This window comes from Mustela nivalis (genome assembly GCF_964662115.1).
Source record: "Mustela nivalis genome assembly, chromosome: 10".
In the NCBI taxonomy this organism is placed as follows: domain Eukaryota; kingdom Metazoa; phylum Chordata; class Mammalia; order Carnivora; family Mustelidae; genus Mustela; species Mustela nivalis.
The window spans coordinates 89,852,895-89,879,665 of NC_139029.1; the positions used below are offsets into that span (position 1 = coordinate 89,852,895).

General features: G+C 38.0%; 1 protein-coding gene across 1 annotated transcript in view; it reads right to left on the bottom strand.

The window, feature by feature from the left end:
• The window catches only part of LOC309843238 (mitochondrial adenyl nucleotide antiporter SLC25A24-like), a gene marked incomplete at both ends in the record, with an annotated part of 51,955 nt that overhangs the window by 20,929 nt on the left and 4,255 nt on the right, over window positions 1-26,771 (bottom strand). The window contains 4 exon segments of the mRNA XM_082688570.1: window positions 3,361-3,472; window positions 4,681-4,768; window positions 20,439-20,565; window positions 25,264-25,395. Coding sequence (XP_082544696.1) covers window positions 3,361-3,472; window positions 4,681-4,768; window positions 20,439-20,565; window positions 25,264-25,395 — 459 coding nt within the window.

Below are 26,771 nucleotides of genomic sequence, written 5' to 3' on the forward strand. Positions count from 1 at the left end.
CCCCAAATCAGGCTCCATACTGAGCATGGAGTCTGCTTAAGGTTCTCTTGCTCCCTCTACCCTACACCACTCCCTCCCTTGCTCTCTCACTCTCTAAAAAAAAAAAAAAAAAAAAAAAGCAAAAGCAAAAATTAATAAATGGGTCTACATCAAACGTAAAGGCTTCTACACAGTAAAAGAAACAATAAGCAACATGAAAAAGGCAACCTACAGGATAGCAGCAAATACCTACAAATAATGTATCTGATTTGGAGTTAATATCCAAAATATATAAGGGTCTCATACAACTCAATAACAAAACAAACAAACAAAACCAACCTAATGAAAAAATGGCAAAACAACAAAACAGTTCTCAAAAAAACAAAAAACATACAAATGGACAATGTGTATGTGAAAAGATGGTCCACATTACTAATGACAGGAAAATGCAAATCAAAATAACAATGATACTAACTCCTGTTAGAATGGCTACTACCTCAAAACAAGACATAACAAGTGTTGGTAAGGATGGAGAGAGAAGGGCAGGAATACTTTTTTTCTTTCTTTTCTTTCTTTTTTTTTTTTTTTTTTGCAATTATGTAACATTATTTATTTATTTTCAGCATAACAGTATTCATTATTCTTGCACCACACCCAGTGCTCCATGCAATCCGTGCCCTGGTACCACCTGGTACCCTGACCTCCCACCCCTCACCCCTTCAAAACCCTTAGATTATTTTTCACAGTCCATAGTCTTTCATGGTTCACCTCCCCTTCCAATTTCCCCCAACTCCCTTCTCCTCTCTAACTCCCCATGTCCTCCATGCTATTTGTTATGCTCCACAAATAAGTGAAACCATAGGGCAGGAATACTTTTGCATTGTTGGTGGGAATTAAGCCACTATGGAAATTAGTATGAGGTTCCTCAGAATATTAAAAACAGAACTGTCATATGATCCAGAAATTCCACTTCTTGATAAACCCAAAGGAAATAAAATCAGGATCTCAGGGGCGCCTGGGTAACTCGGTTAAACATCTGACTCTTGGTTTCTGCTCAAGATGTGATCTTAGGGTCCTGGGATCAAGCCCAAAGCCAGGCTACTTGCTCATCATGGAATCTGCTTGTTTCCTTCTCCCTCTGCCCCTCCCCCTGCTCATGTAAGTGTCCTCTCTCTCTTTCTCTCTCTCATTCTCTCTTGAATAAATAAAGCATTAAAAAAAAGAAATCGGGATCTCAAAAACGTATCTGTACCTCCATGTACACTGCAGCATTATTCACAAAAAACAAGTTAGGGAAACAACCGAAGTGTCTACCTGTAGATGAATAAGCACTATATATACATATTGGATTATTATTCAGCCATTAGAAAGAAGAAAATCCTGCTATTTGCAACAATGTGGATGGACCATAATGGCATTGCGCTAAGTGAAATAAATCAAACGGAGAAAGACAAATACAGTATGGTATCACTTATATAGGGAATCTATAAGCCAAATTCGTAGAAACAAAGTATAATGGTAGTTGCCAAGAGCTGGGAAATGAGGGAAGTGGCACGATGTTGGTCTAAGAACAAAAACCTCTGGTTATGAGGTGATTAAGTTCTGGGGATCTAATGTAAAGCATGGTGATTACAGTTAGTAATGTATTATATATCTGAAAGTTGCTGAGAGACTAAATCTTAATTGTTTCCACCACACCAAAGAAATGGTAATTATATGAGGGTTATGGAGGGAAATGTGACAATCATTTCACAATACATAAGTGTATCAGAGATGTTGTGCACCTTAACTTTACAATGTTGGGTCAATTCTAGCTCAAGAAATCTCAAAAAAAAAACACGACAAAGATAAAAATAGACATTTTGTAGAAAAGAACATGTGAATCTCTACTACTTCTATGAAGACATGTTAGAAATGCACATTAAGACAAGATACCACTCTACACCCAACAGAATGGAAAATATTAGAAAACTGGATAATACCAAACAATATTCATGCTTTGCTGGTGGGAATGCAAGCTAGTATAGAAAGTCATTTGGGAAATAACATGGCTATCTTTCATAGAATTAAGACTGGATAATCTCTGTAAAATTTGCAAATGCATATTCCTTTTGACTCAGATCCAGGTGAAATTCTCTAAGGTACAAAAGAGGAAATTTTTTGTTTTTGTGTTTGTTTTGGATGAAGCTGTAGAAGATTTAGATGTCTATCACTAGGGAAATGGATAAAGATGTGTTAAATGCATACTATGTAGTGGTTAGAAGCAATAAACTAGATGAACGCATAACAACAAAGGACAATCTTAAAATCATAACACCGAGTGAACAAAGTAAGAAATCTGTTGTGGCCTTTAGCACAATACCACCTATGTAAATTAATCACACACACATGAAACACTATATGATTCCTAAGAATATATATATATATATATATATATATATCTAAGACACAGACTACACATACTAGAATAAGCGCCTATCATAATAAGTAATATTTATTGAAGCCATATATTACCTGCCCAGCCCTTTTCTAAATTCACTAGCTAATGTACTAATTTAATTCTCAAAACTCTTACCATTATTATCTCCAGTATATAATTGAGAAAACTGAGGCACAGAGGGGGGTATTTTTAATATTTTATTCTTTTAGTGTTCCGAGACTCATTGTTTATGCACCACACCCACTGCTTCATGCAATAAGTGCCCTCCTTAATACCCACCACCAGGCTATATAGCTAGTGGTTGGCGGAAGCACCAGCCCTAGGCATCTGACTCTGAAGCTTATGCTCTTTGTCCTCCCCTATATTGTCTATGAAGTGGAGGATGCAAATATTATGCATGAATAAATGATTAACGTAACCCCCTGCATCAAGAACTAAAAACGAAAAACAAGTTTTTGATTATGAAACCTCATTTGTTTTTCACGTCTCTGAGTCAAGTACTTATGTAAAAAGAGCAAGTAGACTATATATCTGATCCTTTCTGATTCTGAAATTTTGAATCTTAACATTTGGCTTTACATTTCCCATGACAGAGAGCTGAGTCTATCATGTGTGATATACTCTGTGAAAAAAGAAAAGTATATTATTTTTCCACTTTCCTAGGACAGTTAACTCTGTCAGAGTAATTTATTCTCAACACAGAGTAGGCCCTAGTAGATGTGTATCTACTTTAAGTTCTAGGTTTTAGTAAACATAGGAATTGTAGTAGCTATGTTTGTACATATACTAATACTCCTTACTCAATTAGTAGGACATTATATGGAGAGAATATTGTTATGTTAGCTACTGAGGCTGAAGTATTATAGAGGTTATGTAATCATAATAACAGCCATGATATTCATGGCAAAATAAAAATAGAGTAAAATACAAAGCAATCTTACAGTAGAATTCTTCCAGAAATGAGCAATTTCATCAATACTTTTTGCAGGATGAAGTAAAAAGTAGTACTTCCATTTATCCCATTCTACTGTCATTGTTCCATCACTATCTATGCTTAAATTTAGAACAAAAATAGAGCTTATGACATTTATAACAAATATTCTAAGTACTAAGAATATTCTATTAAATATTTTAAAAGTTGCTAAGACAACAGATCTTATGTTAATTGTTCTTGCATGGAGACAACCTAAGTGACTATCAGTGGATGAATGGATAAAGAAAATGTGGTGTGTGTGTGCAATGGAATATTATTCAGCCACAACAAAAGGAAATCTAGCCATTTGAGACAACATAGGTGGACTGTGAGGGCGTTTTGCTAAATGAAATAAGTCAGACAGAGAAAGACATACACCATATGATCTCACCTATGAATGAAAAATTGAAAAAAACAAAGAGCTCATTGAGAGAACAGATTGGTGGGTGGTGGCCAGAGGTGAAGGTTTAGGGGATGAGTGAAATGGGTGAAAGAGGTCGAAAGGTATAAACTTCAGTTATAAAATAAGTCATGGAAATGTAATGTACAGCATGGTAACTACAGTTAATAATACTATGCTGCATGCTTTCGAAAGTTGCTGAGACTAAATCTTAGAAGTTCTCATCACAAGAAAAGAATTGTAATTACAATTACATATGTGACAGATGTTAAAAGACTTACTGTGATAATCATTTCATAATATGTACAAATATCAGCACATTACATTGTAAGCCTGAAACTAATGTTGTTATATGTCAATTATAAAATAAAGCTTTAACTACAAAAAGTATTCTTATTACAAAAATAATAGTTATAAATAAGCGAAAGGAAACTTTTGGAAGGAATGAATATGTTTATGGCATAGATTATGGTAATGGTTTCCTAAGTGAACACTTAACTCCAAACTCATCAAGTTGCATATATTAGTTATGTACAGCTTTTTATATGTCAAAAAATAAAATATTTTAAAATTTTTAAGTCAGTGGTTTAAAAGAATTACATCTATTCTTTAAACTAAAGCAGGCAGAATTTTATTCTAGGGATTTTTTAACGTGTGAACAGGTCATGATTTAGTCAATAGCATTCTCACAATTCAACCAATTTCTTAGGGATCATTCTTATAACACTGACTATAAAAGCTAATATTATCAAACCTAAAAAGAAAGGAGGGCAAGCTGGAAAGAAGGGAGGCAGGCAGGGAGGAAGGAGCTATACCTATAGCAATTAGTTTCTGACATGGAATATTAAATCAAAATAAAAACTATCAAAAATATGGATAAGGGCTGACCTTTGTAGAATTTTTTCTGCCTGAGCTTCAGAAATATTTACACCCAGTGATTTCAAAGCAGCAATTATTTCTGAAGTCTCTATTATTCCTTTAAAAAGTGAAAAAAACTAATTAAATTATCTGAAAAGATAACAAGGCAAAATATACTTACAATGCAATAGTCTTTAAAAAGCCCATGTTTTGTTTATTCATCATTTTTTAAAATTTTTTATTTTATTTTTTATTTCTTTTCAGTGTTCCAAAATTCTTTCTTTATGCACCATACCCAGTGAGGCTCACCCAACCTCTCACCCCCCACCCCTGCAAAACTCTGGTTGTTTCTCAGAGTCCACAGTTCTCTCATTGTTCATCTCCCCCTCCAATTTTCCCCAACTCGCTTCTCTTCTCCATCTCCCCATCTCCTCCATGTCATTCCTTATGCTCCATAAAGAAATGAAACCATATAATTGACTCTCTCCAATTGACTTATTTCACGCAGCATAATCTCTTCCAGTCCCATTCATGTTGATACAAAAGGAGGTGTAATATTCCATTGTATATATGGACCATATCTTCTTTATCCATTCATCCATTGAAGGGCATCTTGGTTCTTTCCACAGTTTGATGATTTTGGCCATTGCAGCTATGAACATTGGGGTAGAGATGGCCCTTCTTTTCACTACATCTGTATCTTTGGGGTAAATACCCAATAGTGCAATTGCAGGGTCATAGGGAAGCTCTATTTTTAATTTCTTAAGGAATCTCCACACTGTTTTCCCAATTGGCTGCACCAACTTGCATTCCCACCAACAGTGGAAGAGGGTTCCCCTTTCTCCACATCCTCTCCAACACAAGTTGTTTCTTGTCTTGCTAATTTTGGCCATTCTAACTGGTGTAAGGTGATATCTCAGTGCGGTTTTAATTTGAATCTCCCTGATGACTAGTGATGATGAACATCTTTTCATGTGTCTGATAGCCATTTGTAAGTCTTCATTGGAGAAGTGTCTGTTCATATCTTCTGCCCATTTTTTTTTATATGATTGTCTGTTTTGTATATGTTGAGTTTGAAGAGTTCTTGATAGATCCTGGATATCAACGTTTTGTCTGTACTGTCATTTGCAAATATCTTCTCCCATTCCGTGGGTTGCCTCTTTGTTTTGTTGACTGTTTTCTTTGCTGTACAGAAGCTTTTGATCTTGATGAAGTCCCAAAAGTTCATTTTTGCTTTTGTTTCCTTTGCCTTTGAAGACATATTTTGAAAGAAGTTGCCATGGCAGATGTTGAAGAGGTTACTACCTAGGTTTTCATCCAAGATTTTGATAGATTCTTTCTTTTTTTTTTTTTCCAGTGCTGATAGACTTTTTAAAAAATAAATTATTTATTTTCAGAAAAACAGTATTCATTATTTTTTCACCACACCCAGTGCTCCATGCAATCAGTGCCCTCCATAATACCCACCACCCGTTACCCCAACCTCCCACCCCCCCGCCACTTCAGACCCCTCACATTGTTTTTCAGAGTCCATAGTCTCTCATGGTTCACCTCCCCTTCCAATTTCTCCCAACTCCATTCTCCTCTCTAACACCCCCTGTCCTCCATGCTATTTGTTATGCTCCACAAATAAGTGAGACCATATGATAATTGACTCTCTCTGCTTGACTTATTTCACTCAGCATGATCGCTTCCAGTCCCGTCCATATTGCTACAAAAGTTGGGTATTCGTCCTTTCTGATGGAGGCATAATACTCCATAGTGTATATGGACCACATCTTCCTTATCCATTCGTCCATTGAAGGGCATCTTGGTTCTTTCCATAGTTTGGCGACTGTGGCCATTGCTGCTATAAACATTGGGGTACAGATGGCCCTTCTTTTCACTCCATCTGTATCTTTGGGGTAAATACCTAGGAGTGCAATTGCAGGGTCATAGGGAAGTTCTATTTTTAATTTCTTGAAGAATCTCCACACTGCTCTCCAAAGAGGCTGCACCAACTTGCATTCCCACCAACAGTATAAGAGGGTTCCCCTTTTTCCACATCCTCTCCAACACATGTTGTTTCCTGTTTTGTTAATTTTGGTCATTCTAACTGGTGTAAGGTGATATCTCAATGTGGTTTTAATTTGAATCTCCCTGAGGGCTCGTGATGATGAACATTTTTTCATGTGTCTGATTGCCATTTGTATGTCTTCATTGGAGAAATGTCTTTCCATATCTTCTGCCCATTTTGATGTTTGCCTGTTTTGTGTGTGTTGAGTTTGAGGAGTTCATTATAGATCCTGGGTATCAACCTTTTGTCTATACTGTCATTTGCAAATATATTCTCCCATTCTGTGGGTTGCCTCTTTGTTTTTTTGACTGTTTCCTTTGCTGTGCAGAAGCTTTTGATTTTGATGAAGTCCCAAAAGTTTATTTTCGCTTTTGTTTCTTTGCCTTTGGAGACATATCTTGAAAGAAGTTGCTGTGGCTGATATCGAAGAGATTACTGTCTATGTTCTCCTCTAGGATTCTGATGGATTCCTGTCTCACGTTGAGGTCTTTTATCCATTTTGAGTTTATCTTTGTGTACGGTGTAAGAGAATGGTCGAGTTTCATTCTTCTACATATAGCTGCCCAGTTTTCCCAGCACCATTTATTGAAGAGACTGTCTTTTTTCCACTGTATATTTTTTCCTGTTTTGTCGAAGATTAATTGACGATAGAGTTGAGGGTCCATATCTGGGCTCTCTACTCTGTTCCACTGGTCTATGTGTCTGTTTTTATGCCAATACCATGCTGTCTTGGTGATCACAGCTTTGTAATAAAGCTTAAAATCAGTTAGCGTGATGCTCCCAGTTTTATTTTTGTTTTTCAACATTTCCTTAACAATTTGGGGTCTCTTCTGATTCCATACAAATTTTAGGATTATTTGCTCCAGCTCTTTGAAGAATACCGGTGGAATTTTGATCGGAATGGCATTAAAAGTATAGATTGCTCTAGGCAGTATAGACATTTTAACAATGTTTATTCTTCCAATCCAAGAGCATGGAATGGTCTTCCATCTTTTTGTGTCTTCTTCAATTTCTTTCATGAGTGTTCTGTAGTTCCTCAAGTACAGATCCTTTACCACTTTTGTTAGGTTTATTCCCAGGCATCTTATGGTTCTTGGTGCTATAGTAAATGGAATCGATTGTGTAATTTCCCTTTCTGTATTTTCATTGTTAGTGTATAAGAAAGCCACTGATTTCTCCACATTGACTTTGTATCCTGCCACGTTGCTGAATTGATGTATGAGTTCTAGTAGTTTGGGGGTGGAGTCCTTTGGGTTTTCCATATAAAGAATCATGTCATCTGCGAAGAGAGAGAGTTTGACTTCTTCATTGCCAATTTGGATACCATTTATTTCTCTTTGTTGTCTGATTGCTGTTGCTAGGACTTCTAATACTATGTTGAACAAGAGTGGTGAAAGTGGGCATCCTTGTCGTGTTCCTGATCTCAACGGGAAGGCTGCAAGCTTTTTCCCATTGAGGATGATATTTGCTGTGGGTCTTTCATTGATAGATTTGATGAGGTTCAGGAATGTTCCCTCTATCCCTATACTTTGAAGTGTTTTAATCAGGAACGGATGCTGGATTTTGTCAAATGCTTTTTCTGCATCAATTGAGAGGACCATGTAGTTATTCTCTCTTCTCTTATTAATTTGTTCTATCACATTGATTGATTTGCAAATGTTGAACCATCCTTGTAGCCCAGGGATGAATCCCACCTGATTATGGTGGATCATCTTTTTAATGTGCTGTTGAATCCTGTTGGCTAGGATCTTGTTGAGAATCTTAGCATCCATATTCATCAGTGATATTGGTCGGAAATTCTTTTTGGCAGGGTCTTTGCCTGGTTTTGGGATCAGGGTAATGCTGGCTTCATAGAAAGAGTGTGGAAGTCTTCCTTCTGCTTCAATTTTTTGAAACAGCTTCAGGAGAATAGGTGTTATTGCTTCTTTGAAAGTTTGGTAGAATTCCGCAGGGAATCCATCAGGTCCTGGGCTCTTGTTTTTTGGGAGGTTTTTGATCACTGCTTCAATCTCATTATCCGATATCGGTCTATTCAGGTTGTTGATTTCTTCCTAGTTCAATTTTGATAGTTTATAGTTTTCCAGGAATGCATCCATTTCATCTAGGTTGCTAAGCTTAATGGCATATAACTGTTGATAATAACTTCTGATGATTGTTTCTATTTCCTTGGTGTTAGTTGTGATCTCTCCCTTTTCATTCATAATTTTATGAATTTGGGCTCTCTCTCTTTTCTTTTGGATTAGTGTGGCCAATGGTTTATCGATCTTTTTGATTCTTTCAAAAATCCAGCTTCTAGTTTCATTGATACATTCTACTGTATCTCTGGTTTCTACCTCATTGATCTCAGCTCTAATCTTGATGATTTCCCTTCTTATGTGTGGAGTTGGTTTGATTTGTTGTTGATTATCCAGTTCTTAAGGTGTAGAGACAGCTGCTGTGTTCTGGATTTTTCAATTTTTTTGAGGGAGGCTTGGATGGCTATATATTTCCCCCTTAGGACCGCCTTTGCTGTATCTCATAGGTTTTGGACAGAAGTGTCTTCATTCTCACTGGTTTCCATGAATTGTTTCAGTTCTTCTTTGATCTCCTACTTGATCCAAGCATTCTTAAGCAAGGTGGTCTTTAGCTCCCAGGTGTTTGAGTTCCTTCGGAACTTTTCCTTGTGATTGAGCTCCAGTTTTAAAGCATTGTGATCTGAGAATATGCAGGGAATAATCTTAGTCTTTTGGTATCGTTTGAGTCCTGATTTGTGACCCAGTATGTGGTCTATTCTGGAGAAGGTTCCGTGTGCACTTGAGAAGAATGAGTATTCTGTTGTTTTAGGGTGGAATGTTCTGTATATATCTATGAGGTCCATCTGGTCCAATGTGTCATTCAGTGCTCTCGTTTCTTTATTGATTTTCTGCTTCGATGATCTATTTCTAAGGGAGGCGTGTTAAGATCTCCTACGATTAGTGTATTCATATCAATATGACTCTTTATCTTGATTAACAGTTTTCTTAAGTAATTGGCTGCTCCCATATTGGGAGCATAGATATTTACAATTGTTAGATCATCTTGGTGGATAGTCCCTTTAAGGATTATGTAGTGTCCTTCTGTATCTCTGACTACAGTCTTTAGTTTAAAGTCTAATTTATCTGATATGAGAATCGCTACCCCAGCCTTCTTTTGAGGCCCATTGGCATGAAAGATGCTTCTCCATCCCTTCACTTTCAGTCTGGGTGTATCTTTAGGTTCAAAATGGGTCTCTTGTAGACAATATATGGATGGGTCCTGTCGTTTTATCCAATCTGCAACCCTGTGCCATTTTATGGGCGCATTTAGGCCATTCACATTGAGAGTGATTATTGATAGATACGTTTTTATTGACATCGAGTTACCTTTGAAGTCTTTCTTCCTGTAGACTGTCTCTATATTTCTGTTCAATGCTATTCTTAGGATTTTTCCTCTTTTATAGAACCCCCCCCCTTAATATTTCCTGCAGTGTCGGCTTGGTGGTTGCATAGTCTTTTAAGCCTTGCCGGTCTTGGAAACTCTTTATCTCTCCATCCATTTTGAATGTCAATCTTGCTGGATAAAGTATCCTTGGCTGAATGTTCTTCTCATTTAGTGCCCTGAATATATCTTGCCAGCCTTTTCTGGCTTGCCAGGTCTCTGTGGACAGGTCTGATGTTATTCTGATGGGCTTCCCTCTGTAAGTAAGGAGCCTCTTTGCCCTGGCAGCTTTCAAGAGATTATACCTACAATTATAATTCCTCAGTTTGACTATCAGGTGTTGTGATGTTTTTTTGGAATGTATAATCTTGGGAGGAGACCGTTCAGCCTCTAGTACATGAATGCTGGTTCCATTCACGAGATTGGGAAAATTTTCATGAAGGACTTGTTCCACTATATCTTCTAGACTTCTTTCTCCTCCCCTTCAGGGATTCCAATAATTCTGACGTTGGAACGCTTCATGGCATCATTTATTTCCCTGATTCTGTTTTCATGGTTTCTAAGCTGTTTGCTCCAGGCTTCCTCCTGAACCTTTCTCTCTATCTGTTTGTCTTCCAGATCACTAATTCTATCTTCTGTCTCAGTTACCCTAGCTTTGAGAGAGTTTAGATTAGATTGGAACTCATTGAGAGCATTGTGAACCTCCTCCCTGGTAGCTTTAAACTCTGCCCTAACATTGTGAACATCATGTCTGGTCGCTTTCAGTTCAGCCCTAATCAATTCCATTTGGTCATCCATGGCTTTCTCCAACCTAGCTATTGCCTGGATAATTGTTAGCCTGAATTCTCTTTCTGACATATTGTCTATGTTGATAGCTGTTAGCTCTGTTGCAGAAGGTCCATCCTCTGTATTTTTCTTCTGTTGGGCATTCTTCTGCCTAGTCATTTTGGTGGGAGATGACTGAACAGATGTTGCTGGATGTATCAACTGTGGTGCAGTCAAGGTGCACCCTGGAACACTTCTGAGCAATCAGGATTCCCCACACAAACGAGAGAGAAAAGAAAAGAAAAAAAGGGAGAGAGAGAGAAAGACAGGAAAGAAAGGGAAGATTAAAGAGAAGGTTCAGCCCAGACGGGCCCCAAGGTAAGATTTATGAAGTAGACAAACAAAAAGAGACAAAAAGAGTGATACAAGTATATGACAAGAGAAAAAAAAAATATATATATATGCAAATAAAGGAAGAACCTCATCAAAAAGAACCCCAATTGTAAGATTTATATGCTATCAGGACAAACACAAAAACACAGAAACACTGGTGGAAGAAGAAGATGGGAGAGTTCTTATAAATTCTCAGTGTGTGCGAGGAAGGTTGTTTTGATTCTTCCTGGATGTATCTTGATATCTTTGTTAAAGGACTCAACTTTCCTAAGATAAAGGGGATTAAAAATTGGTTTACCTATAGGAGTAGTATTGATTGGGGAAAGGGGATTACTTTGAAGTTTAACTCTATATGAATATTAGAGGATAAAAATAAAAAGGAATAAACTAGACTAAACTAAACTATAATTTAAAAAAAGAAATTCAAAAAATAAAAATGCAAAAGAAAAACATAGGTGTATGTATCAAAAAGTTCAGGTTAGAAGGGTATTATGGAATTTGATGTACTGTACAGCTTGCTGTGATGGTAAATAGGTTAAAAAAATTACCAATGTGTAAAAAAAAAAAATGTTCCGGAATAGTGGGAACGAGTCAACAATACAAGTTTTCCTATGAAGTAGTGGTTGTTCTCTTGTTCTCTTGTTTTCTCTCTCTCTTTTTTTTTTTTTTTTCTTTCTTGGTTTGTTTTCTGGGGGAGGGGCCTGCCACGTGGGTTGTCAGTCAATGATGTTTCCTGAGTTAAGTCCTCCCACCTGCCTCAAGGGGGTGGGCTCTGAACAAACTGGTTTTTTTCAGGCTTTTGTTCTCTGGCGGTTTTTGTGTTTGTTCACTTTTTTTCCCCTCTCACCTTGACTGCCTTTGATGGTTTTTGTAGTTTTAGAGGAAAACAAACTGCACCCTGATCTCCCTCTCAGAGAGAAGCCTCAGTCTGGGTGCAGAGCCTAAATAAGCTTCCCCTTGGCCGCTGGCAGAGCAGGTTCCAAGTTGCAGACCCTGGGGACGCAGGATCTTTTGCTTGTACCCAAAGCCAAGGCAGTGGCGGCTGTCTGGGAGCTCCCGACCGCCGGAGAGGTTCCAAGCAGCAATCCCACACTGAGATTTTGCCGATGGCCCGGGCTGGGAGTGCCTGGTCTTGCTGGGTCTAAGAGCGCCCGGCTTGCGCGCACCTCTTTCAGAGGAGGCTCTGGGTCACGCGCGTGTGTCAGGCTCTGAGAACGGGGCGCAGGTCCCAGAACACCAGGCTGGGTTTTTGCGCACCTCTGTCAGGGGAGAGTTTGGGGCGGGTGGCTTAGGCTTTGAAACAATGGCGCGGGTCAAAGAGCGCCTGCCTGGCATTTGTAACTCTCTCAGGGGTAGTGCGCGCGTATCTGGGGCTTTGTAGCTGGGCTTGCACGTTCTGCTGATGGGCTTGGCTCCCATCCCCTCACAGGAGCTAGAACCCATGCATTCTCAGGCACGCTGGCGGCTTAGGGACCAAGACCTGGTTTCTCCGCCACACTCTCTCTGCCTCAGGGAGGCAGGGAGGGACAGGGAGGCTGTCCTGGGACTGGGGACTTAAGCCCCTGTCCCTGTCCCTAGCCACCCCAATTCCCACAAATTCCCCCCGCGATCCTTTACTCTTTTGGAGTGCTTTCAACCAGTCTCCAAGTTAATGCTGGTCCCCAGACGCAGGGCACTCTTGCTCGTATTGGGGTATTACTTTCCAACCAGTTGCCTCTGGTAGCTCCCTCCCCCTTTTGTTTATCTTCCGATATCAGTCCGACTTCCCACTCTGCTTTACCTGCCCACTGGCGTCTTGTGCCCCTGTAGAGAACCAGACGTGTATAATTCTGATCTCAGGCTGATTTCATGGGTGAATGGAGTTCTTTGGTAGGTAATCAGCTCATTTTGGGGTACAGGCTGAAAAGGCGCCTCCTCCTACTCCCCTGACATCTTGTCCCCCCTCCAGATTTTGATAGATTCTTGCCTCACCTTGAGGTCTTTTATCCATTTTGAGTTTATCTTTGTGTTTACTGTAAGAGAATGGTTGAGTTCCATTCTTCTGTATATAGCTGTCCAATTCTCCCAGCACCACTTCTTAAAGAGACTGTCATTTTTCCATTGGATATTTTTTCCTGCTTTGTTGAAGATTATTTGACCACAGAGTTGAGGGTCTATATCTGGGCTCCCTACTCTGTTCCATTGGTGTATGTGTCTGTTTTTGTGCCAATACCATGCTGTCTTGGTGATCTCAGCTTTGTAGTAAAGCTTGAAATCAGACAACAAGATGCCCCCAGTTTTGTTTTTCTTTTTCAACATTTCATTAGCACTTTGGGGTCTTTTCTGGTTCCATACAAATTTTAGGAGAAAAGCCCATGTTTTTTAGAACTATAATCCCATATTCACAATACAAAGGGTAAAAGTTCTGAAAGCTAAAAGACTTTTTGTAAATTTGGTACAAAAATTCATTTGGTAGTCAATTATTTATCTGATTTTGTGTGATTATTCATTTGTTTCACTGAAGAAATATTCACGTATATAATTGCATGGTGATGGTCCAAATCCCACTTGGAGTATTATATAATATATTTTACATGCACTGTGCTGCTTTTCTAAAACTCAAATTCTAAATTTTTAAACACACTTTACCCTAAGGATTTCCAATAAGGGACTGTAGATCTACAACAAATCTAGATTATTGTATGTACTTGGAAAAAATTAAAAAGCTAACTCTGAAGATCTGATTCATGATAATAAGGCCACTCGATGTTTTAAGTTAAGTTTTTAAAGAAATAACATACCAAAAATATAATACAACACAAACTCTTTTTAACACAACCATATCCTATGTTAAATAACTTGAGTCAACTGATATATTTAATACAAGCCTACTATGCATCTCAATCTCAAATTGCTGGATGTTGTGAAGGAGAAATTAAGTATTCCATATGCTCCTCAAACTCTACGACACTTCACTCACACGGTACTTGCCAAATCCAAAAAATTTTTTGATCCCTCCCTTGTGTAAAACCAAGAGTTGAGACTATTCAATCTTTTAAAATACGAGGGCAATGAATCTTGGAAAACTGAAAAAAAAAATGAATTAATTTAAAAAAAGAAATTACAGAAAAATAAAAATAAAGAAAATGAGGACATTTTTGTGTTAAAAAATCAAATTAATGTCACTTAGCTATAAAATCTATAACATTAAAAAACCAATATAACTTCAGTCACATCTTTATTTCATATTTTATGAGCCATAGCTGCATATGCATACATTTATAAATAGCATACATATGTATGAGACATATTTATTTACCCTACAGACAAAGCCTGGTATTCATATGCAGAATTTCAGATTCTTTGTGATCCCTCCAAGGTCCCTAGTATTCCAAACTCCACAAGGCGGAATTTGTCTATTCCTTAGCCTAAAAATCAAACTTTTCTTCGGGAAACTGAATCCTCTGCTTTATATGCCATTACTATCCTTTTAATTCAATAACTTAAAAAGATTTTTTTTAAAGTATACTATTAAAATCACTATGTTAAATGTAAGAGAAGCCAGAAATTAATAAAAGAACAACCCCCAAAGAGCTTGCTAGCTTGTATCAATGAACTACTTATTTTAAAAATACATTGCACTGTGCTAAAGTATATGTTATAGAAGAGTTATTAATAAAAAGAAATGCAAGGATAAATAAGAATTAAAAACAAAAGTCACAAATAAAGTATTATAAAACATAAACAAGAGACCATCAAAGAAACAAAAAAGCAAAAGGCACAGTATGAGCAAGGTACACTTACTTGTTAAAGATTGAGAACTTACATACAGTACTAGAAAGCAGGATAGTAGCTACATTGGAGTGTGGTGGTGATTTGGATGGGACATGAAAGGGACACTCCTGAGATGCTAATAATATTCTGCTTCTTAATTTGGATGTTGTTTCCATGTTGTATGTCTGTCTCAGGAAAATTTGTGGAGTTTTTACTTAGAATTTATGCACATTGCTATATATGTTGTATGTCAATGAAATCTTCCCCCCAAAATACCAAGTTAGGGCTAACTTGAAATGCTATATAAACCAGTTCTGACCTTGACTGACAATTTCCTAATTCTGTGTTTGTTTAGACTATGAGCTCTCTGCTCAAGGCAACCCCTCCCCCCTTTTTAAAAAGATTTATTCATTTATTTATTTGAGAGAAAGAGAGAATGGTCATGCAAACTGGGGGAAGGACAGAGAGAGAGAGAAACTCAAGCAGACTCCCTGCTGAGCACAGAGCCCAACACGGGGCTTGATCCCATGACCCTAAATCGTGACCTGAGTAAAACCAAGAGTCAGGTTCTCAACTCACTGAGCCATCCAGGCACCCCACAAAAAATCCTTTCTTTTCAGTTCTGTTTATGTATTGATCCAGTACAAATTTAAATGGTCCCTGGGCACAGTTAAGCTCTCCCTGTATCACTTCTACAGCAACTATCACAGTCTGTCTTGTGTATGTTTGTTTATTCCTAATTCACCAAAAATTGTTACTTCTGAAGATCTTTGTTAACACAGTTCCCAGTGCAAACTGTTTGCTTCATTGAACTCAAGTACATCAGGTAATTTTTACCTGATAGGAGCCAAAAATCCAAGCTAAGATGTAGGAAAAAAAAAAAATAGGGAATGAGATCCAGAACATTATCAAGGTCTATGAACTGAAAACGAGATTCAAAATTGCCTTTAAGTATATGCAGCAGGCTTTCGCTGAGAATATAGACTTGAAATGAATTCAACAGAGTAACAGTTGTTCAATGGATGGAGAGGAGGACCACAACCATTCCAGCATTGCAGTTCCGGGGAGAAATGCAAAGTATTCCATCCCTATACCAGCAATTGAATGCTAAGTAACAAACTATCCCAAAATTTAGTGGTTTAAAAAGGATATATTTGATTATAGGTATGCCATCTGAGCTTGATTCAACTCGTTGGTTCTTCTGCCTGTCTTGCCACTCGTGTGAGTTCATTCATTTGAAGGTTTGTTCAACTACCGTTGGAAATCCAAGATGTCTTCACACAAGTCTATTACTTCAGATGGAGATGTAGAATAACTGAGAACTAAATGGGTGATCTCTCCCACTGGGTAGCTCCATCTCTTTTCTGGTGGCTCAGAATGTTAAGAAAGAGTATTCGAAGAGGACAAGCTCCAATATACAAGTACTTATTAAGCCTTGTTAATGCCCCAATGACTGAAGTAAGTAAAAACGGCCAAGCCCAGGCCTGTGTGGTTCACAAGCCTACACAAATGCATATATCCTGGGAGATGTGGCTCACTGGGAGAGCCAATGAATGCAAAATAGTTAACCTTTCTTAAACTCAGTGTTCTCATCTGTAAAATGCAGCTGCTATAATGACTTGTATGAGACAAAAATAAGATATAGAAAATAAAGTACAATAAATGTCAGTTCCTTTCGTACCATTTCTTCAATCTCCAAGAAACCCCAACTAAAAAGGAATTCAATAATTTCTTCATTCACATCATTATAACCACAAGCCATGGACACTTTGGCTAAATAGGAGCAGGAGCTCAGATACTACTTGGTGAGAGAAGTTAAACAGATCAGATCACATGGGGGCCTTGAGCACCTCCTGCCAGTGATTTTGATTATACACCAGCCTGTATGCATCCTCTTGCCTCCACTGATTGGCATAAGGCCTGGAAACCCTCCTGGGGGACAGAAAGCAGGTGGTAAAGATTGAATCCTGCATATTATTAATTTTTAACAAATATAATGTGTGATGGGCTGGGAGAGTCCCAACAGGAATAATGATGTCAGGAAGGAAAAGCTGGGGAAGTGAGCCAGATCCAGTGAGTCAGATCCAGTAATAGCATTCAAAAGGCAATGTTGGCTCCAGGGTCAATGACACACAGCTGATACCAGAAACTACACTAGCCCAGCCAATCTGGAAGCACTTGGATTCTCTGGAAGAAAGTGACTAAATGTTCATATGAATTGATAAAGCTTGTGAGGCCCCAAATATTCTGGTATTATCAGACACTTGATTAAGCATAACAGCAGGGAGGAGTTTCCTATGGCTGCCATAATGAAGTATCACAATCTGAGTACTTAGAAAAACAGGAATTTATGTCTCAATTTCTCCAGAAAGTTCTGGAGGCCAGAAGTCTGAAACTAAAGTGTCAGCAGGGCCATGTTCCCTCTGAAGATGCCAGGGAAAGGTTTGTTCTGTGCTTCTCTCCAAGCTTCTGGTAGCCACAGGTGTTTCTTGGCTTGTTGATGTATCACCCCATTCCTAACCCCATCACACCAAAGGGTCATTTCGCATCATCTTCCTCTGTGCATATCTGCTTCTGTGTCCAGATTTCCCCTTTATATCATTAGTCATATTAGATATTGGGCATTATGCTAATGGCATCATTTTAACTTAATTACTTCTATAAAGATCTATTTTAAAATAAGGTATAAGCTATTTTAAAATAAGTCTGAGGTATGAGAGGCTCAACATATCTTTTTTAGGGTGCACACAGTTCAACCCATACCAGAGGATGTGCTCCCTTTTGCACCCACAAAAAGCATGCTGGCCAAATTGACTGAACTCTATGCAAATGTGGTCACTGAAACAGCAACAATGATGACACAGAAAGCAGGCAGCTCAATCAGACCTCACACCTCAGATCTTAGAGTCTAAGATCTGTAGTCTAGGTGCCAACAGTGGAGCTTCATACCAACTGTCATGACTCAAAACAAATGAAGCCCATGGGAATTTGGACAGCAGCTCTGCCAGAATGGCACCTCTTCAAGACTTTGGGGACTGAGCTGTGATATTCCAGTTTGACCAGTCAAGACAGAAATGAAAAGATCTATATTGCTAATCACTGTATTACTTTTAGATTTCCATCTTGCCTCAGAAAAAGAGTTCTCTTTATTACCAAGAGCTACAAGCACTGATTTTCAGCTTTACCGGAGACAATAGTAACATTATGTTTTTACTGATGACAATCTGATTTCACGGATTATCTGACACAGTGGATTTTCAGCTTACAAATGATGATTATGGTGGTACCACCAATAACAGGTGAAATTCCAGAATAGCACAAGAGCAGAACTACTGGGACAAGAACAGCAGCAACTGATTACCAGTTCCAATTGTAGTACCTCTAAAACTTCAGGGTAGTATTTCAATAGCAGGACCCAGAAAGGCCTAAAAACCTGGTGATTCACAGACCTGTACCCCTGGGGATAAAAATATATGTTTATAAAAAATAAAAAATTATAAAAAAAAAAGTGAATGGAAGCTTGAAGCACTGAAATTTGGGTATTGGAGGTCACTAAAGCCTGTGACATTCAGGATACATCTTGTTTCACCTAAGAATCCATTAACATAACCCTTTAAATAGCTTTTCTGCTAGACTTAGAATTTTTCAATTAACAAAAACCTGATTTCTGAAAACGTAAAAACTAATACATATGTTTTTAGATTGGGTGTAATTAGGCTCTAATTACCCATTAGCTACATATGGATAAGGAAATGATATTTTACTTTTACCTAAAGTCTTTGTGATTTAAGGGTTTGTGATAAAATACACATTTCCTCTGTAAATCAGCATAGATATTGATCACAACAGTATGTATTAAAGTGCAAGTTTGGAAACATCCCAAATGTCTTACAATACAGTAATGACTGGATAAGTCTACTCATAAATGGAATATTACAGAGTCATTAAAAACTATGTTTGTGAAGAATATTAAATGAAATGTAAATGCAGGGGCCCCAGGGTGGCTCAGTCATTAAGCATCAGCCTTTGGCTCAGATCATGATCCCAGGGTCCTGGGATCAAGCCCCACATTGGGCTCCTTGCTCAGAGGGAAGCTGGCTTCTCCTTCTCCCACCCCCCCTGCTTGTGTTCCCTCTCTTGGTGTGTCTCTCTGACAAATAAATAAATAAAATACTTAAAAAAAAGAAATGATAATGCTTACATTATAACATTAAAAGGAAAAAGTAGGACATCAAACTATATGTAGTGTGACTACAATTTTTTTTAAAGAGAGAAAGAGAGATGCCTGGGTGACTCAGTCGGTTGAGCGTCTGCCTTTGGCTGAGGTCATGATCCCAGGGTTCTGGGATAGAGCCCCACAAGTGACTCCTTGCTCAGTGGGGAGCCTGCTTCTCCCTTTCCCTCTGCCTGCTGCTTCCCCTGCTTGTGCTCTCTCTATCCTCTGTCCCTGACAAATAAATAAAATCTTAAAAAAAAAGGTATGCTTAAAAAAAGAGAGAGAAAGAGAAACCAAGCAAGAAACAAAAAGTCTAGAAGAAACTATAAACATATATTAAAATGTTAAACCTTATCTCCAGACAGCAAGGTTACAAGTAACTTTTACTTTCTCTCACCATCTTTGTGTTATCTAACTTCCCTGCAACCAAAATATTTTCAAAATCAGCAAGCAAACAATGGCATTTTTTAAAATCACCATGATACATTTAGCTCATACATTGCAAAAGAGTGGAGAGGTCTACTACTTAAGCCCAGAAGCTTTAAATTCAGAGGACAAATTCATTTGTTGAGAAAATAGTAACCAGGGTCATCTCGGTGACTCAGTCAGTTAAACATCTGCCTTCAACTCAGGTCATGATTCCAGGGTCCTGGGGTTGAGCCCCACATGGGGCTCCCTGCTCAGTGGGGATTCGGCTTCTCCCTCTCCCTCTGTCCCTTCCCCCCACTTATGCTCTCTCTCTCTCAAATAAATAAGTTAAATATTTAAAAATATAGTAACCACACAAAAATTATAACACTAGTGGGGCACCTGGGTGGCTCAGTGGGTTAAAGCCTCTGCCTTGATCCTGGGGTCCTGGGATCAAGCCCTGAATTGGGCTCTCTGCTCGGTGGGGAGCCTGCTCCCCACCCTCTCTCTCTGCCTGCCCCTCTGCCTACTTGTGATCTCTGTCTGTCAAGGAAATAAATAAAAGCTTTAAAAAAAACTTATAACACTAGTTAATGATATTTATATATTATTCTCAGAAAGAAAAAATTACTGCTAGACATGCAATAGAAATAACTGAATCTCTGATGGTAAGAGAAAGTTAAAGCCTGCTAAAACAAAGTCTTTAGTAATGACAATTATTATTCATGTCAAGTTAATTGTGAATAAGATACAAACACATACCATCATTATTGTCATCCAGACTATTAAATGCCAGCCTCATTTTTTTCTCGTGGTCTTTAAGGTACCGCAAAAATTCTCCAAAGTCCAATCCTGAATCCTCATTGGTATTTCCAGCTTTAAAAATGTCCTACGAGAAAGAAGCAATTGATTGCAGAAACATATTGCAAGTAAACCCACTGTAGCATGCTAACATTGGCACATTTCACTCATATTAATTATTGTCTTAGTTTTTTAGTCACAGGTGAAAGGCTTCTAATAACACTTGTGATTTTCTTAACTTGTGCAGACTTATCAAAAAGTAAAGAGAAAGGACCCAAATAAATAAAATCATGAATAAGAGAGGTGAGATCACAACCAATACTACAGAAATACAAATAATATAAGAGAATATTTTTACACTAACAAATTGGGCAATCTGGAAGAAATGGACAAATTCCTAGAAACATATAAACTACTAAAAATGAAACTGAAAGAAATAGAATATTTGAATGGACCCATAACCAGCAAAGAAGTTGAATCAGTAATCAAAAATCTCTCAACAAACAAGAGTCCAGAGCCAGATGGCTCCCAGGGGAATTCTACCAAACACCTAAAGAAGGTTCTTTATTCTTCTGAGGCTGTAACAAAAAAAATAGAAATAGAAGAAAAACTTCCAAACTCATTCTACGAGGCCAGCATTACCTTGATTCCAAAACCAAGGACCTCACTAAAAAGGAGAATTACAGACCAATATCCCTGATGAACATGGATGCAGAAATTCTCAATAAGACATTAGCTAATCAAATTCAATAGCACATTAAAAGGATTATTTACCATGATCAAAAGGAATTTATTCCTGGGCTGGAGGAGTGGTTCAATATCTGCAAATCAATCAATGTGATACTCTACATTAATAAAAGATAAGAACCATATGATCCTCTCGATACATGCAGAAAAAGCATTTGACAAAATACATCATTCTTTCTTGAAAGAAACCCTCAAGAGAGTAGGGATAGAAGGAGCATACCTCAAGCCTCAACATCATAAAGGCCATATATGAAAGGTCCACATCTATTACCATTCTTAATAGGCAAAAACTGAGAGCTTTTCCTCTAAGGTCAGGAATATACACAGATGTCCACAGTCACCACTATTGTTCAACATAGTACTAGAAGTCCTAGACTTAGCAATCAGACAACAAAAAGAAATTAAAGACATCCAAAGCAGCAAGGAAGAAGTTAAACTTTTACTTTATGCAGACGACATGATATTCTATGTAGAGAAAATCTGTAAGACTCCACCAAAAAATTGCTAGAACTGATGAATTCAGTAAAGTGACAGGATATAAAATCAATGTACAGAAATCTGTTGCATAGCTATACACTAATAATGAAGTAGCAGAAGGAGAAATCAAGGAGTCAATCCCATTTATGACTGCATGAAAAACCATAAGATACCTAGAAATAAATCTAACCGAAGAGGCCAAGTATCTCTACTCAGAAAACTATAGAACACTTATGAAAGAAACTGAAAAAGACACAAAGAAATGGAAAAACATTCAATGCTCATGGGTTGGAAGAACAAATATTGTTAAAATGTTAAATTGGATAGAAACATGCAGAAGAATGAAACTGGACCACTTTCTTGCACCATACACAAAGTAAGCAAAATGGATGAAAGACATAAATATAAGACAGGAAACTATCAAAATCCTAGAGGAGAAAATATGCAGCAAACTCTTTGACCTCAACCAAAGCAACTTATTACTAGACATGTCTCTAGAGGCAAGGGAAACAAAAGCAAAAATGAACTATTAGGACTTCATCAAAATAAAAGGCTTCTGTAGAGTAAAGGAAACAATCAACAAAACTAAAAGGCAACTGACAGAATGGGAGAAGATATCTGCAAATGGCATCATATAAAGGGTTAATGTCTAGAATCTATAAAGAACTCATCAAAAGCAACACACACAAAATACAGAATCCAGTTAAGAAAGGGGCAGGAGATATGAACAGACATTTCTCCAAAGAAGACAAGCAAATGACTACCAGACTCATGAAAAAATGCTCAGCATGACTAGGGATCAGGGAAATACAAAGCAAAACCACAATGAGATATCACCACACACCTGTCAGAATGGCCAAAATTAACAACTCAGGAAATAACAGATGTTGGTGAGGATGTGGAAAAAGAGGAAACTTTTGCACTGTTGGTGGGAATGCAAACTGGTGCAGCCACTTTGGGAAACAGTATGGAAGTTCCTCAAAAAGTTAAAATGAGCACTGCCTTACAATCCAGGAATCACACCACTGGACATTTACCCAAAGAACACCAAAATACTAATTCAAAGGGATACATGCATCCCTATATTTATTGCAGCATTACTTAAAATATGCAAATTATGGAAGCTGTCCAAGTGTCTGTCAATAGATGAAAGGACAAAGATGTGGTATATACATACAATGGAATATTATTCAGCCATCAAAAAGAATGCAATCTTATTATTTGCAAAAACATGGATGGAGCTAGAAAGTATTATGCTAAGTGAAAATAAGTCAGAGGAAGACAAACACCATATGATTTCACTCATATGTGGAATCATATGAGCAAATGAGCAAGGGAAAAAAGAGAAAGAGAGAAAGAAGAGAAAAAGAAAGAAGAGAAAGAAGTAAGCCAAGAAACAGACTCTTAACTCTAGAGAGCAAACTGATAGGTGGGGGGGGGGTGTCTGTGGGGAGTGGGGCGATAGGATTTTCTTGTGTACTTGTTATGATAACAGCAGCAGATAATGTATGGAATTGTTGATTCATTATATTATATACCTGAAACTAATATTACACTGCATGTTAACTAACTGGAACTTAAATAAAAACTTTAGAAAAACAAAACAGGGGCACCTGGGTGGATCAGTTTGGTTAAGCATCCAACTCTTGATTTCAGCTCAGGTTATGATCTTAGGGTCTTGAGATCAAGACCCACATGGGGCTTTCCACTCAGCAGAGAGTCTGATTGAGATTCTTTCCCTCTCCCTCTGCCCCTCCTCTCTCTCTCAAGTAAAATCTTTAAAAAGTAAAAAAAGAAACCAGAAAACAAAAAGTTAAAGAATGAAGATGAAGTCCTTCTATAGCTACAGTCACTTGGGTAATTTGAAATGTGACATTGAGTAATCAATTAAAATTCTTTTAAAAGCCTTCTTTTTTTAAAAAAAGATTTTATTTGACAGAGAGAGAGGGGGAGTACACAACAAGGGAGAGTGTCAGGCAGAGGAGAGGTAAGCTCCCCACTGAGCAGGAAGCCCAACACAGGGCTCATTCCCAGGATTCTGGGATCATGACCTGAGGTGAAGGGACATGCTTAACCAACTGAGCCACACACACCCACCCCTCAAAAGGTTTCTTTATAGAAGAGAAAAAAAAAAAAACAAACCTCTATGAGTGAGTAGGGATTATTCCCTTCTTCAGGATCACCACGGCACTGGATAAAGCCCCTTAAAAGTGAATGTTGTCACTTTGTGAAGAAATTTCTCCAGTACCCTAAGTGTCTTTCAAAGTATGATTTATTACCTGCAATAATGCTTAAGTATAGGATGAAATTATCCAATCACTTTTCAAATAAACTTGTCAGGAAAGAATAAATTATAGCTCCGTGAAAGACAAGGAAACTCATAATATCCTGCTCTGTATCCATTCAGAATATGAATTAATCAGTCATGCTCAGAATGAAGTGAACTGAGATGCCTCCTGCAAGTGAACAACTATGGGCCTTACACTCTTAAAAATAACTTTAGTTTGTGGGGAAAAAAATGAAGCCTTGCCATTTGCAGTGACATGGATGGAGCTAGAAAGTGTAATGCTAAGCAAAATAAGTTAGTCAAGGACAAATACCATATGATCTCTCCCATATGTGGAATTTAAGAAATAAATGAGAGAGAGATGAACCAAGAAACAGACTCTGAACTATTGAGAACAAACTGGTGGTTACCAGAAAGGAGGTGGGGGGACAGTGGGGATGAGGATTAAAAAGTACACTTATCATGATGAAAATAAAATAAAATAAAGTGAAATGAAGTAAAATAAAGTAAGATAAAATAGAAAAAAAGGAAGAAAAGAAAACACAGCTAACACTTTCAGAAACAGAAATGGACAAGTTATTCGGTGTGTCTGTGTTCGATAACCCAAACATCAAAGGAATGTATGGCTGTGTAAAGGGCTTTAATAATTGACTTCCTGGACTACTCTGGCTATAAGCTCCAGAGAAGTTTGTGGAAGTCCCGGGCTTACTGAAGAAATCATGTGACTATCACATGCTTAAGGTTGACAATTTATGGCAGCATTTGAGGAAAATAAAATGATTCATTTTGAAAATGAAACCAATGTGTTAGATTCCAGAAGAGGTGATATGTGTATTCTTTTCAGGGTACAAAAAAAGAAAAGCTACTGGCCTTTCGGTCATTTTTCTGTTTTGTAAAGAAAAAGCAGAATCCCACCCTGAACTTAACTGTCTTCATCCTTTCTCTTAGAACCAGTTCCATTCACATTGATTTCCTGGGACGATTTCAGAAAACTGATTCTTTCCAATTTCAGTATATGTGCTGCTGCAGCAAGCACCTGGAAACATATTCTTTTTTTTTTTTAAAGATTTTATTTGTTTATTTGACAGAGATCACAAGTAGACAGAGAGGCAGGCAGAGAGAGAGAGAGGGAAGCAGGCTCCCTGCTGAGCAGAGAGCCCGATGCGGGACTCGATCCCAGGACCCTGAGATCATGACCTGAGCCGAAGGCAGTGGCTTAACCCACTGAGCCACCCAGGTGCCCTGGAAACATATTCTTAATCAGCGTGTACTCACTTGATCTTGCTGAATGGCCTGAATGTGCATCTCCTGACCAGGCTGATGGCTGTTAAAATTCAGAGGCAGGAAGTCCTGACTGCTGGTGTGACATGTGGTGTGTTGTTTTTCTACCCAAACTTGGCAGGGCCTCTATTTTATAAAAAAAAAAAAAAAAAAAAAAAAAAAACCTTTGCCAGATACTTTGATCTATTGGCTGATACTGCTAACAGGTAAGCAAATGAAGTATCAGACAATGAAATTTTTTTTAAGATTTATTTTTTTTTTATTTGAGAGAGAGGGTAAGGGAGTGGGGCAAAGGGAGATAGCATCTCGAGCAGGCCCCATGCCCAGCAGAAACCAACACAGGGCTGGACCTCACAACCTTGAGATCATGACCTGAGCTGAAATCAGTAGTCAGACACTTAACTGACTGAGCCACCCAGGAGTCCCACTTCACCCACCTTTTTAAATCCATTTCTTTCACCACTCTAAATGTGCTCAAAAATCGGGATTTCAAGCTGACCTAGATCCTTTTAGTTGAAAGATCTCTTACAAGCCATCTAGAATGGTCCCCTCAATTCTACAACTGAGGAAACAAACCCCAGGAAAGCTGAGGGCTTTTGTCCACCCTCACACTATAAGGTAGGTGGAGGTAGAGCCAGGATTCTGCTCACATCTCCCCTTCCTTGTACATGACATGCCAGTTCTGCACTCTGAGGCATCCAGTGAGGGTTAACAGGGTGGTCTGGCTTCTTTATATGGTCAAAATTCTGATAAGATTTCTTTCTAATTTGATGTAAGTCAAATTTTATTTGATTTTATTTTGAATAAGAAGCAGCTTATAAACCCCATCCATTTATGTGAATTACCATCTAATTTCTTTAGAATTATGAAACAGTGGTTTATATTAGCAGGGAATACACTATAAAAATGCAGAATTATTCTTTTGGGATGCAGTAGTAATTGTGATGAACATGGGGGTCTTTTCATAGAATTCCCAATATGCATACAATTTTTGGATCCTAAGTCAAATTGCTAAAATTTTTAAACCTAATATTTTTATCACTAACATTTCTTTAATGGTATTTTTTTTTTTTGGTCATTTACTGATCTTCCTGGGTGTGATGATGTTCTATAAGAGGATATACATGTGTTTTTTTAGAAGATGAGTCTCATGAGTGGAAGTACCTGAGGTCTTTCATGTTTGTCATATTTACTAAAGTAGTTGGTACAAAATGCATCAAAACCTAGAGGAGTAGCTTTATGTAAATGCTTTGAGAGCTTGCCTAGTATGTGTTTGGAAACATCAAGAACACCAGCGTTGCTGAAACGATTACAGCTCACTGTAATACAGTAAGTGAAGGAGAGAGGGAGTGAGAAATGGAAGAAAACAGGAGATGAGACCAGAGAGGGGAATGTAATTAGGGACTATTATAAATTATCTTGTTTGTTTACCTGTTTAATGCCTGCCACTCCTACTAAAACATATCCCCCAAGAAATAAGGACTTTGTCGGTCTAGTTCATC